This window comes from Vanellus vanellus (assembly GCF_965231255.1).
Source record: "Vanellus vanellus genome assembly, chromosome: 6".
Taxonomy (NCBI): Eukaryota; Metazoa; Chordata; class Aves; order Charadriiformes; family Charadriidae; genus Vanellus; species Vanellus vanellus.
The window spans coordinates 62,516,599-62,530,017 of NC_138911.1; the positions used below are offsets into that span (position 1 = coordinate 62,516,599).

At 36.3% G+C, this 13,419-nt stretch overlaps 1 protein-coding gene across 4 annotated transcripts in view; it reads left to right on the top strand.

Annotated features, from left to right (window-relative positions):
• Positions 1-13,419, top strand: part of SETD3 (SET domain containing 3, actin N3(tau)-histidine methyltransferase) — a 61,331-nt gene that overhangs the window by 44,778 nt on the left and 3,134 nt on the right. For 3 of the 4 annotated variants that reach the window (XM_082485578.1, XM_082485579.1, XM_082485577.1), the window contains 6 exons: positions 1,168-1,226; positions 3,110-3,224; positions 7,402-7,476; positions 10,181-10,347; positions 10,995-11,080; positions 12,816-12,976. In XM_082485578.1, coding sequence (XP_082341704.1) covers positions 1,168-1,226; positions 3,110-3,224; positions 7,402-7,476; positions 10,181-10,347; positions 10,995-11,080; positions 12,816-12,976 — 663 coding nt within the window. Of the gene's footprint in view, positions 1-1,167; positions 1,227-3,109; positions 3,225-7,401; positions 7,477-10,180; positions 10,348-10,646; positions 10,721-10,994; positions 11,081-12,815; positions 12,977-13,419 lie in introns of those variants that run through there. The other variant, XM_082485580.1, reaches the window with a different exon arrangement.

Below are 13,419 nucleotides of genomic sequence, written 5' to 3' on the forward strand. Positions count from 1 at the left end.
ACACCTGGGACCTAACACCCAATTGGCAGTCTTTTGTAATATATAATTTGCCTAAAATTGCGCGCTGAGCACAAGCTTTTGTTTTCTAATTGATTTACGGTTTGAGCCACTTTTACCTCATCCCCTACTGTCCCGCACACGGTGCCAGCAAGTACATTACAGTGAGAAATGATAAATTACCATGCACTTGTGATGCTAATGCATCAAGAGTAAAAAACTGCATACTACATGGAGCTTCATGCATTAAGAGTGTCGCAAAGACAGAGCTATGCAAAAGAAATCATTTGTATCTTCTGAAATAACCGTTTGATCATTTACTTCAATTCATCTCTGAGACCTAATTGAACCTGAAGATTAAAATTTATGCTATTATGGCTTTCCATTTGTGAATTGAGACAAAGTTCTAAAGAAAGTGTGCGAGTGTGGGCTTAAAGCTACCTATATTTTTGAAACTTTTAATAAGTTGATTGATCAGAACAGTAACGGGTATTACAGCTTCTTAAGCACAATATTTAGATTTTAAAAGGCTTTGTTAATGACAACTACAGTATGCATTCTCCAGTGGCATTGTTCCACTTTTAGATGGGAGTATGTGTCGATGGCTTAATCTAAAATATTTAAATCATTTTGGTGACAAACATCAATTAATTTGTTTTATTTCAGGGTAGTGCATCTTGTACCAAACAATATCTTCACAGGTATCGAGGAAGAATTGCAAATCTTGTATGTATAATTTTTACTTGCATTTGGGAAATACCTTACTGATATCCCAGAGAAAAGGAAAAAATGTGGAAGCTGGTGAAACCTAATATGTGCTTACTGTCTGATTTCTTTTCCCCCACCCCGCACCAGGGGGTGGATTTTGTTTTACCTTCACATACTCAGTCCACCTTAAATTTTTTATTTTTGTACGATGTCTGTGGGTTCCAGTCTTGAAATATGAAGAAACAGATTTATGGCGGCTGCTGGGCACAACAAATTAAGTTGACAGTGATGTATGAGAGCATAATAGCATGATGATCCCTCTGTAGCGCGGCTGGACGCCTCCTGCTTCATTTGGCTCTTGTTAGGATCTGTTAGGCAGCTAAATAATGAAATTCTGCTGACTGATTTCTGATTTCTCTTTTCTTTCTCTTTTCACCTTTTTCTGAAACTTGCATTTCCCAGACCCATCCTAATGCCAGCAAACTGCCCTTAAAGGATTCTTTCACTTATGACGATTACAGGTTGGTCTGTCTTTTAATTCGTTTTTTCTTTTTTTTTTTTTTTTTTTTTGTTTGTTTTAAATATAGTGAACTGTCAGACCCTGGAAATGCTTCATTGGTGGGAAACCCTATTGTTATTGAAATGTTAAATGTATAAATTGATACTAATACACTTAATGAATAAAAAAAGTAAAATAAATATGCATATTTTAATTGTTACAAAGGAATAGTCATTATGAGCAGTTAATTTAGCCAACTGGCACACATAGTTAGAGATTAGTAAGGTAATTCATTGTTTCTGAAGAAAATAATTCAGGTTTCAGGTTTGGGGGTTTATTTGATTTTATTTTATTTTATTCTTTTTTTGTAAAAGGCTTTACCAGCACATAGTAGTAAAAAGTAATACTTACAGTGGCTCTTTAACAGGAGAGCTGGATAACTTAAGCTGTACACGGGAAGCATGAGTGTCACTTGGAGGTGCTATAGGGGGTGACATAATTAAGATAAAAATAAGAATAATTAAGATAACGAGAGCTTTAATTCTGTGAAGTGATTAAAATAGCATGAATAAAAGGCATTCATGAGGTCTTACAGGTTTTTTCTTTTTTTAACCTAGTTGTACTTCTGAGTTAGTCTATGAAAGTGGGATTTCCAAAGCACACCTCCTTCACTTATAGGGTCACGGAGGAACACGCCAACTTACACGTGAAGTGGTCTAAAATTTTGCAGATAAAGTACAACAATTAAAAAGAAACATATTGCTTTTATGTTTCAAACAGTGTTTATATGTCAGCATTATCCACAATTTTAACTTGCTTTTTTTAGAAACTAAGTAGATTTGAACTTGACGGTATCTTTCTAAGCAATTTCTAGTCCTTCTGAAAGTCTAATTCTTTATATTAAATACTTGTTAGTAGTGGAGTCAGTGGGAGTTAAAATTATTTTGACCTTCTGGTGGAGTTCCTTCCTCTGATGTGCCCCAGCCCCAGAAAAAAACATAACAAATATGTGTATTAAGGTCAGAACATAGTGAAACTAAGATTATTTTTTTCCTTCTGGCATCTAACATTCATCTTTCTGTGAAATAAACTAAAAATGAATTTTTAGAAAATACTGGAATGTTAAGCTCTTCTGAAGATTCTTAAATTTGAATTGGGTAGCTGGCATTTCCTTTGCTTAACCTGAGTTAGAAGGGGTTTGAATGATGTCTGTGTGCTAAATGCTTTTCCTTCATTCATTCTTTTTACCTGGGTATCTGTTTGGGGTATTTGGGCTTTTTTTCCTCTTTATACTGTTAAGCAGAAAATTTAGCAATACTGATCTAAGCCAAAAGTTCACAAACTGAAGCAAAGCACTTACCAAAATATTATGCATGTGTCAGGTGATGACACAGGTTTCCAGTTCATGCAGTACATAAGCTTTTTAAGGAGCAAAGGGAAAAATACCTCCTGGCTCTTACAAGAGTCTGCACATAGATGAGAGCTGCTGCTGCCAGGCAGTAGCTGTGAACTACCCTGGAGCCTGCAGGAATAGCTGACCCCAGGTTTGGGCTGTGTGGCGAGAGGTGTGTGCGCAGTGAAGGGTTGGGGAAGCAGAAGGTGACGTGGGAGTGGGTCCTGGTTGAGGGAATGGAAGGTGTGAAGGTTCTGTTGCAAAGAGTGCAGAAGAGGGGGTGGGATTGCAATCCTGATTTGGGAATTGGTCTGTGTGCTTGTCTTGGAAACCTGGGAGCTGCTGCTTCTCCTGCAAGTAGCATTGCTTTCTGCTGTTACTACAGGCAGTGTGGTCTTTAAGAAAACTAAGTTTGGAAACTCACAGCCTAAATGAGGGCTTCAGGTTGGACTACAGCCAATCATATATTGATGTTTTGAACGCTGACCATCTAATGTCTTTAATTTTTGTAGATGGGCCGTTTCCTCTGTTATGACACGGCAGAACCAGATTCCAACAGAAGATGGTTCCAGAGTTACATTGGCTCTAATACCTTTATGGGACATGTGTAATCATACTAATGGACTGGTAAGAATTTCTTCAGTGTTGCTGAAAGGCTTTAGGGTTTAAGTATTAAGTCTTTGAACTGCTGTACAACAGTTTAATAACACTTTTCATTATGGTTCTTAACACAGGTATTTTATCTTCCCAAGTGACCCTAAAAACTAATATGCAAAAGAAAGATTTGTCAGTTTTTTAAATGTCTTATGATAGCTTTTTAGGGAGAACTTTATTCATCTAGAGAAAACTTAGAAGTGATTGCATACTTGCATACAGTTCAAGGCACGTTATATGTATATGAGACATAAAAGTTTTCGGTTACATGATACCTTTTATTCCAGCCAAGTTTGAATTTTCTTCTGACGTGAAGTTTTGTTTCTGGCAGGCTGAAAAAGATTCACAGTACAGGACAGATTTGTTCTGAGAATAGGAAAACAGACAATGATGGTGGTTGCCTCTTGTAGCTACCACTAGGGAAAGTGGTTGGAAATTTGCTACTAAGAAATACTGCCTGCTCTCCTAAGCATGCCCAGAGAGCCTTGTTATGGAGACAGCAACAACAAGAACAAAGCCTAGTTCAACAAAAACAGTACATCTGTTACTACATCAAAGAAACAAAATGCAAAAATACTACTTTAGGGCATATTAAACATTTAAAAGGTGACATATGTATATAGAAAGTCAGACCTGCTGACATTTTGGCTTACGTGAGCTAGTTCAGAAGATGAGGTCTTGATTTCATTAACAGGCTAGTTAATGTTGAAGTGAGGAAATGAAAACCCATAAGAGGATGGTTTATCAATCTTATTTAGCCAGTCTCATGTACGCTTCAAAATTCATACTTTGTAATTGTGTTTCCAGTAGATAGTATTTTTTTATTGTTAGCATTGAATATGACCCTACTATTCAAATTGTAACGCAAGTTGTTTTTCACTTGACATTTAGCTAATTTATTGTTACTGTGACTGTGCCAAATGCACCAAAGTGGGCTAGGCTACAGAGTTGCAAGTGTTTGGTGGGATTTTTTTATTTATTTTTCCCTATTAAAATGTGATTACATGTTGTTGTTTAACTGTGATACTTGCCTACTCCACTATTTGTTATGCAATCTCATAACTTTGAAATAGCAATAAAGCTTGTATGAGAGTCTCCAATGTAAACAAAATGGCTTAAAATTTAGAAATGTATATTTTTGCAATATAAGTCTTAGTACTTCCTGTACCCTTTTCCTGCTGGGCATCTCTTTCAGATGCTTTTGCAGAGACTTGTCTGTATTCATTAGACAACTCTTAATGAATGCCTTCAAAGTTGGGATCAGAGGAAAGAGGAAGAGAATTAAGGTTCTGGGAGGGAAAAAATTATGTAGCCTATATTAAACGAGCAGCTAGTTATGTTGTTTTAATCATTCAACCTTCTATTTAAATTGATAAAGTAATTTTTATTTTTATTATGCTCTTTAACAATGGGTTTGATATGGAGCCAGCCTCTGGAGCCAAACCTGCTAGTGCAGTAGACTATCAGGGTTGGAAGCATTTTTTTTATTATGCTGAAGTATATCCTAAAGGGTGGAGGGAGGGGTGATGGTGTGCTAAACTTAAATATTTTGACTGTCCGTGCAGCCTTTACTCATTTGTTTCATATTTCTACGGAAACCAGTTTAGATAGTTATAGATTTAGGAAGGATAGACAACTGCAATATTGATAATGGGCTAAGAAAAGCTACTAAACCTATTTCTGTTGTGTGTTAGTTTCCTTGTACTATTAGAAATAGGGGAAAAACACCTGCTAAGGTAACTGTAAGTTGTCTGTGTTGTAGTTTATATTATTGTAGAGTGCGATGAGGGTGGGTTCTGCTCTAATCATAGCACATCACTTTAAAATACACAAAGGGAATTGTTCTTCATTGCAAGAAAGTAAGAAACAAAAGACAGTGTTGTGTGCGCCCCTGTCTAGTCTGTTCCAAACAAAGTGCTGAAACACTTCGTGAGTCAATCAGCTGCTATAGATCCCTGTTCTTTCTTTATTCCACAGGGCTCCTTTCCATGAGCTAGATAATAAAATGCTCTTCGGGTTTTAACTGGAGCTAGGTCCATCCAGCTTTTTCTTGCTTCTGACACTATTAATTAGATCAACCTGCCACTAAGAACTATATCAAAATGGTTGTCTTCATGCATTTCTCATTGTTATTCTTTAGTGGGATTGTATTTTGACATTCAGAGGTTGATTACCAGTTCTGCCAGAGCTTTAAATAAGCTATATTCTGCCTGTTGGGCTGGGTCCATCCTTAATCACTGACCAAGCAGACTATTGCATGCTTTATACACAACTTGAAATTCATGTATCAGTCTGCTTCAGAAATAAAACTGAAGGGATGCAATTTGTCAGCTATCATGTGGGAAGAGAAGTAAACACCCTGTTAATTCTCTTACATGACTGCTATTAAAAGAAAGAGGAAATAAGAGTCTAGCACTCCATTATGCTTTATAGAAAAGCCTTTTAGAAGCGCTGCTGTGTTTTTTTAGTGTTTTTTCTTTTTTTTTTTTTTAAAAAAAGGGCAAAAACAAAAAACAATCCCCCAAAAAGAGCAGTGCTCTAGTAAAGCGTACTTAAACTGACAGAATCCTTCTCTTAACATACTGTTCCACAGGCATTTCAAGAAACCGGAATGGATTTTTCACATTCAGAAGTATTTCATTGAGTTTACACACTAAGAAAATTTCAGGACAGGTCAAGTACTGTCAAGAGTTCACTTTTTTGAATGGAAGTTGCAGTTTTTTCCCAAGATGACTGTATTTGAATTTGGAAGGTACATTTCTCATAGTGAAGTTAAACCCTCTAGCACTTGCAACCTGCCGTTCAGGGTTAGATAACCTTCTAAATGAGAGATCTTAATTAAAAATTGTTCAGTCCAGCATGGTGAATGTACAGGAAATCCTGTGTTCAAGTACTAGAGCCTGTGTTTTGCAGTAGGCCATATCGCATGGTGCCAGTCTGATCTCAACATAGCACAAACCATTCATAGACCTGAAGTGATGGCATCCACATGCAGAGCAGTTCCGCAAGCTTCCGACGGGGTAGGCTGCCTGCTCTTGGGGCTGCCATTTTGGGTTTACTGCATCGTAGACAAGTTCCTCGTGCTCACTTTGAAAGCACTGTTTTGGGTGACAAATGCACGCTTGATTATGCAAGCAGCATTAAAACTGTTAACATGTAAACCATCAACCAAGCTTTCAAAATACTCTGTGGAGTTCTGTCTCTGGACAAACTGTATCCAAGATGGGAATTGGGATATACTGCAGCTCCCATGTAAGTCATCTTACAAACAAGTATGTTTTCATTTACAAAGGCTGAGAGAGAACCTTTGGCATCTTACAGGTTTTTTCCCAAGCCCAGAGTATATTTTTCCAGTACTCAGTTCAGAATACCTACCAGTAAAAGTTGCTTCCTTGATTGTTCAGCAGCTTATGGTCCATCCTGTGGCTGCATCTGGGTCTGCATCTTTGGTAATACTATTCAAGAACATGCTGTTTGTCACTTTAAAAAGTATTACGTTTTTAGGCTAGCTTTACTTGTTAGTGTGACCATTTTATGGTTTCCTAATTTTTTTCAGAGAAGTACAGATTTGTTAAGAGAATTTATCCTCTTCCATTGCCTGCTACCATCAAAAAAAATCCTTTTAGCATGTTAAGAGTATTACTTAACTTTAGATAAAGGGATTATTTGCAAGTAAATTATAATTCTCTGAAGATTGTATCCCCTAAAGATCCACAGTTATCTAATCCTTTTTCATTGAGAGATCAAAAATGTGCTGGCAGTTGAAGGATAAAGCACAGCCTATAGAGCTGTCAGTGCCTTGCTCCCTTGGGCCTCATGGGAGCGACTGAAAACTCCAGAACTTCATAACAAGCTGCAGGCTTTAGCATGGGACTGTCTGTGGTCTATGGAGGGTACTTTCCTCAGAGCCTTCCGTTCACTTCAGGTAAGTTATCCTTCCCTTAGATTTCTTTCATGCAGAGATTTTTTTTTTAAGAAAAGAGATTGCTCAGGAATCATAAAACTACCAGCTATACTATATTGTCCAGAGACAGAAATGTATGGAATTGCTATTCTTAATATCTGTTTCCAATAGGACAATGTTTTGTCAATGGTGAGGGAGATACATATAAAATGCTAAAGGTGCTTTTGTTACTCTTTCCTCGGATAGATCACTACAGGCTACAATTTAGAAGATGACCGGTGTGAATGTGTAGCACTTCAAGATTTCAAGCCTGGAGAACAGGTAGTGTGAACAGTTATCTACATAATTGTTCATGAATTAAGTTCTGTGGACACTTGGTAACTCCCTACAAAATTTTAATAACAGTGTGGCGTGAATTAAGCCCTGCTACATTTGTATTTTATTGTGCTGAGCTAATTTTGTGTGAAAATACTGCCAAACTAAGTAAGTGCCCATTTTTCAGAATAAAATACTTTGTCGCTTGGTGTACACCCCAACTATAGGTGAGTTTTGATTCCTTATATTTTAGAGCACTAATTGAAATATTTAATCATTGGTAAATGCACGTACACAGACACTGAGTGTGGTATTCTAGATGAGATTAATAAAAGGCCATATCCAAAGAACCAAAGATAAATATATTTTAGATTTGGGGCATCACTTTGTCTGTAATAGCAGATTGTAGAGTCTTTCTTTAAAATGTTGGTTTGTTTCTTGTTAGTCTCTCTTTAATGAGAGTTTAAATGCAGTATAGTTGCCAGTCATTTTACCCACGTCGCCATTCCCATGCTTGGTGAAAATGAAAGGACCTAAAAATACACTCCCTCCCTTGCACACAGGCATGCACACATGTACACAGCCCGTCATCCTGAAACAGAAAGTACCAAAGGGCAGGTCTCGCAAAGATGCATGGAACAGTTCAGAATGCAGTGTTTTATTCAGAACCATTAGGAAGCAAAAATGAGTGTTAAAACTAGTGATGCATTGAAGACAGTGGTTCCAGGGGTGTAGGAAGTCTCCGGTAGGAGGGTTCCTATTCTGTGTCAGCAGCCAGCCTAAGCCCTCGAGTGTAGTAGCACTCCATTTTTCCTGCTGCTTGTTCATGGCCAGAAGATGACTGTATGAAACATCCTGAGATGTTTTGTAACTCAGTGTCCGAGTTATTACCTTTACTGTGTTATTTTGACAGCCTTACACTTAATAATATTTTGATTTTCATTTTTTTCTTATGTATGTTACCTTCTTTTTTAACAAAGATGTGTCTGAAAAATTTTAAGTATGTCTTTCCAAAAGTATATTTATCCTCATTGCTATGCTGGGGTTTATAGTGATTGTATATTTTTTTGTGTTGCTCTTAGAATTTGTTATGGTATATTTGCTGTTTTTTCCAATACCGGTATGATGAGTTAAAAGGGGTCCACAGTTTTTCCAGAAGTGATCCAATTTATAATTTTCCACAGCTGGCAATGGATGTGTCATATAGCTGTTCTGGCTGCTCTCTCCATTTCAATTATAGAGGATTCCTCTATTCCGATTTTATTTTAGTAGTTTCACTATGTCTGCTATTTATCATTTTTTTTTAAAATTTCTGTGCAAACTTTAACTGTTATCGGCATCATTAAAGCACTTCAATTATATAATGCTTTGGTCTTTTAATATACTGTGCAGATGTTATTTCTTACAATTTCAGCAGGAAGAGTGTATGATCCTTGCTTTTACTACTAAAAAATGTGAGGCAGCAGAAGTCCACAGAATCTATCGAACACTGGCATTGAATAAAGCAACTTTCTCATTCTGTTTAATTGGCTTTTTTTGTAAAACAGTCTTAGCGTGTCAGAGCATACTGTGTAATCTGCACATAATATGTGACTTTTAGTTTAAGATGAGATGTATCACAGCAGTTTTAAAACTTGAGAGGGTTAGCAAACCCTTTCCTTAACCACTGCCTTAACATACCTAGGCAGGTCGCTTGTTTATTATATGAGTGTGTTACAGTGTAATGTTTACTATAATTTAATACATAACGTTTAATCATTTTGTGCTTAGGATAAATAGTTCTAATCTAAAATTGAAAACAGAGAAAGTAAATGACATCATTAGCATTGTTGAGCCCTTAAGAGAACACTGTGCCTGTCTCTGTTAGCTGGAGAGGAGTGGCAGCTTACAGGTATCCAGTGCATTGCTGTAGCCTAAGGTTAAGAAGGGAGTTCTGTAACTGTTGAAACTTTTTTTTTTTTCTGATTGACAATTCTGTTATCAAACAAAAGGGAAAAATATCCTCTTGGTGTGGGACAAGACAATTGCTACTTTAACCTCTTGTCCTTGTGCTTCTTTAACCTCAGCCTAGCCCTGAATTAAATGCTTTGCAGGTTATTTAGAAACTTCTTTTTTAATGTGAATTAAAGTAACCTATTTGCTTTAGATACAGAGATACACAAAAATAACTACTGGCTGAACACAGGTCAGATCTCTGTATGATATACTTTGGTATATCTATGCCTAAGATAACATTAAAACAAAAGCAAAGTTGATCCATCAACAGTGTAGGTTGCTCTTTTGGATGGACGTATGAGGGGGGGGAAATGACCCCAGAAACGCTGTTTCCTGTAATGGGCCCTCCTTGTCTCAGATTTTTTTTAGCCTTTAAAAGGCATAGGCTCTTTGAAAACTTATTTTCGTATACTGATATTTTATGACAGTTTGAGAAAACAAAGCATTTTTCTTTTAAAGTATAGAATAAGAACCTCTTCTCTCCTTTCAAAGTCTGTTACATGGATATGTTTACATCTACCTCTAAAGTATATTGCCACAGTATATACAGCATTTGAATCCATACCAGAAAACAAAGTGTGTTTTTTATGTAACCAAATATACCTTGTACTCAGAATAGTAACTCTTTCAGGAAATAACTTTCAAATTATGTCAGTTTTGTGAGCTGATCTTAAGCTTTTTTCCTGTCCCTTCACTTCTCTTTTCATCCTTCTAGATTTACATTTTTTATGGCACTCGGTCAAACGCTGAATTTGTGATCCACAGTGGTTTTTTCTTTGATAATAATTCACATGACAGAGTGAAAATAAAGCTTGGCGTGAGTAAAAGTGACAGGCTGTATGCCATGAAGGCAGAGGTCTTAGCTCGTGCTGGTATCCCAACGTAAGTAAAACACAATGCCATGGGTTTTTTAAAACATTTCCAAAGTATATAGTGTCCAGTAGCGCATATATAAAGCTGTTCCATGATTGTTTTCTTAGGTATGATGTTTCTCCTGTTTGTATAGCAAACTAAAGTTATCGTAATAATATTTACAGAAGTTCTGTGAGCTATATTATCATCTAATTTGGACCATATCTAAGGGAAAAAAAGCCTTTGGTTTAATAACCATTTGAACAAAAGCAGAGCAAGGACTAATTTGAAGCAATCTGTGGTTTTTCTTTCTTTCCTATCCCTTGCAGACATACTACGATGCTCAGTATGTGAACCACAGCATTTTCCTTTAGTCTTTTCAGTCCAGAGGGTACTGTTAGGAGCAGCAGACGTGAAACATTGCATTTTCATGAATTTATTATGAAAGCCGTATAAAAATAATTGTAAGTGTAAAATTGTGGAGATAATTGTTCTTTTCAGATACAGGTTAGGGAAGCTTTTCTTCAGTTTGAACTAGTATTACCTAATTTTGTAAAAATTACTTTTGTAACACTGCGTTTGTTTTATACTTTAAGGTCTTTTATGTTGAAATAAGTTCGAAGGTATGACAGTAGAACTTGCATTTACTGTTGCTGTTTGGTTGTTTCTTTTATTAGTTCTAGTGTTTTTGCCTTGCACTCCACTGAGCCTCCAATCTCTGCCCAGCTTTTGGCTTTCCTTCGAGTATTTTGTATGAGTGAAGGTAAGATGTTTTATAAAGATAACTGAATTTATGTTTGTTTTGGGGTTGGGTTTTGTTTGTTTGTTTTTTAATGCAGGAATGTGATAGACATATAAAATACTAAGCTAGGAGATCAGAAAAGTTGAGGAGTTGAGGTTAAAAAAGGATCTGTAAGCTAGTGAGAAACCAAATCTTTGGCTGTGTTGTCTGAGGGAATATTTCAGTAACATAGACCTTTCTGGAACTCCCAAAGCATGAGGTGATGGAGGTTTTTTAATTTTTTTTAATCTCCCAGGCTGTTGTGAATGAGTGAGCTTTGGAGCTTGATCTTTAATTCTTAGGTTTAAAAGTGGTTCACAGAACAAGATCGTGTGAGACCTAGGAGTTTACATGCTTAAAATCATAGCATATTAGCCATCACTGCTAGAATCGTTTAGGTATGGAATTGGAATATCCTGTACTGTAGGAGAAAAATGTAAGAGGCGTTTAGAAGTTGAGTATTTTCAGTATTTTGGTATTTCATAATCTAAAACCAATTTACGTATTTGCAAACTGTCTTTGTAGTGTTTCTCTTGTGTTAGGGGTTTTTATGGGGAAAATAGATGTACAATTAATAAGTATTCACCTAATTTATGCATGTGAAACTTCTGATTAAATGTTTGTAACAGCTGCTTGCTGGTTAGATGCTGTTTCGGAGGTTATAGATGAGACAGTTTTTCATGACAGTGAGAGAATTCCCTTGCAGGTAGGGATGCTGTGCAGATGACGCAGATTTTGATACCAGTGGAACACTGAAGTTGCTAAGCTTTTACGTGTGCTCTATTTGCTTCCTTTAATAAAAACAACCTACATAATTTAGTGTCGTGCCTTCACTGCATCCTGTCATCCATCTTTTAGAACTTACTAAGAAAATAGAGTAGAGTAGAATAGAATAGTTCAGTTGAAAGGGACCTACAATGATCATCTAGTCCAGCAGCCTGACCACTTCAGGGAAGTAAATTCAAGTAAAGCAAATTTTAGGATGCCAAATTTTGGCTCAGAGAAGAAAATACAGCTAGTAAATATTTTAATTACATTAATCTAATATATGATTATGCTCAGATTACTCATATGTCTTAAACACTTTATAAGAAAACTGTTTCTTGAGAAACTACTTGCAAGTGCTTTGTGAAGTTTGTGATATCAGCTTTGCAGGAGTGAAATTTGGTAATTAAAAGATTAATGGAGTTTGTGTAATGTCAAGGAGCTGATTAAACATTTCCTACTCTGTGTGAGGTTTGTTTGATGGATGTCTTTTCTGACCAACTGTAGGGAGTTTCTGCTACTGAAAAAGATTATCAAAACAATAGGAAAAATAATTCCATTGCTATTTGCACACTCTGGCCCGTTCCTTTTATTATCAAAAAGTTCACTGAGCTCTTTAAAGAATTACTCCTTTTTGCTTATCAAGTATTATGCAAAACATTCCATCTCACTGTGACCGAGTTACACTGTGTATCAGAGGCTAGGATATATAAAGTATCTCTATTTCGGAGTCGAGCAGAAGGTCCCTTTTCTGCTAACCTCAAGACTTCCAGTTGCCTCTGTGGAGAATCCTAGAAATAACCAGCATATCTGATAATTCTTATTTGAGGACAGGGTATTTTTGTTAGCTGCTCAAAGCTATACTATTGAAAATAAATCTTTCTGCAGTTTGTCAACTGACAAAGTGAATGATGAGATTGTTTTTAACAGATTGGTTTTATACTTCTTGCAGAAGAGCTGAAAGAACACTTGATAGGCGAGCATGCCATTGACAAAATCTTCACTCTGGGGAACTCTGAGTTTCCCATTAGCTGGGACAATGAAGTGAAACTTTGGACATTCCTGGAAGCCAGAGCATCCCTTCTTTTGAAAACCTATAAAACAACTGTGGAGGTAAAATTATCGTTATACGCAATTTAAATGTCTGAAATGTTTTGTGTTATGATTGTAGAAGATATCTTGTCTTTACAAACTTTAATCCGAAGGTTAGTACATAATTCATTCTCTACTTTTTAAAGTGTAGAAACAGATTTGCATTATCTAAGGAAAATCAAATAAGATTGCAAAAAAGAAAGTTTTGTTAGTGTAATTTTGTTAATGTATTTTTTCTTTGAGTCTCCAAATAGAGGCTACTCGCTTTTCTCTGCAAGTAAAATGGGGAATCAGTTTCAACTTGTTGTCTGTTAGTTGCGTTCTCTGGACTGCAAAGAAACATGCTACTATTGCAAGCGTCTAAGTGAACCTACATGTTTCATATATTTGTGAATTCTCCTTGACTTTGCTTGTTATGCAGGCTGACCTATGTGGAGAAACTTTTGGCTTCTTTGTGAATTCTT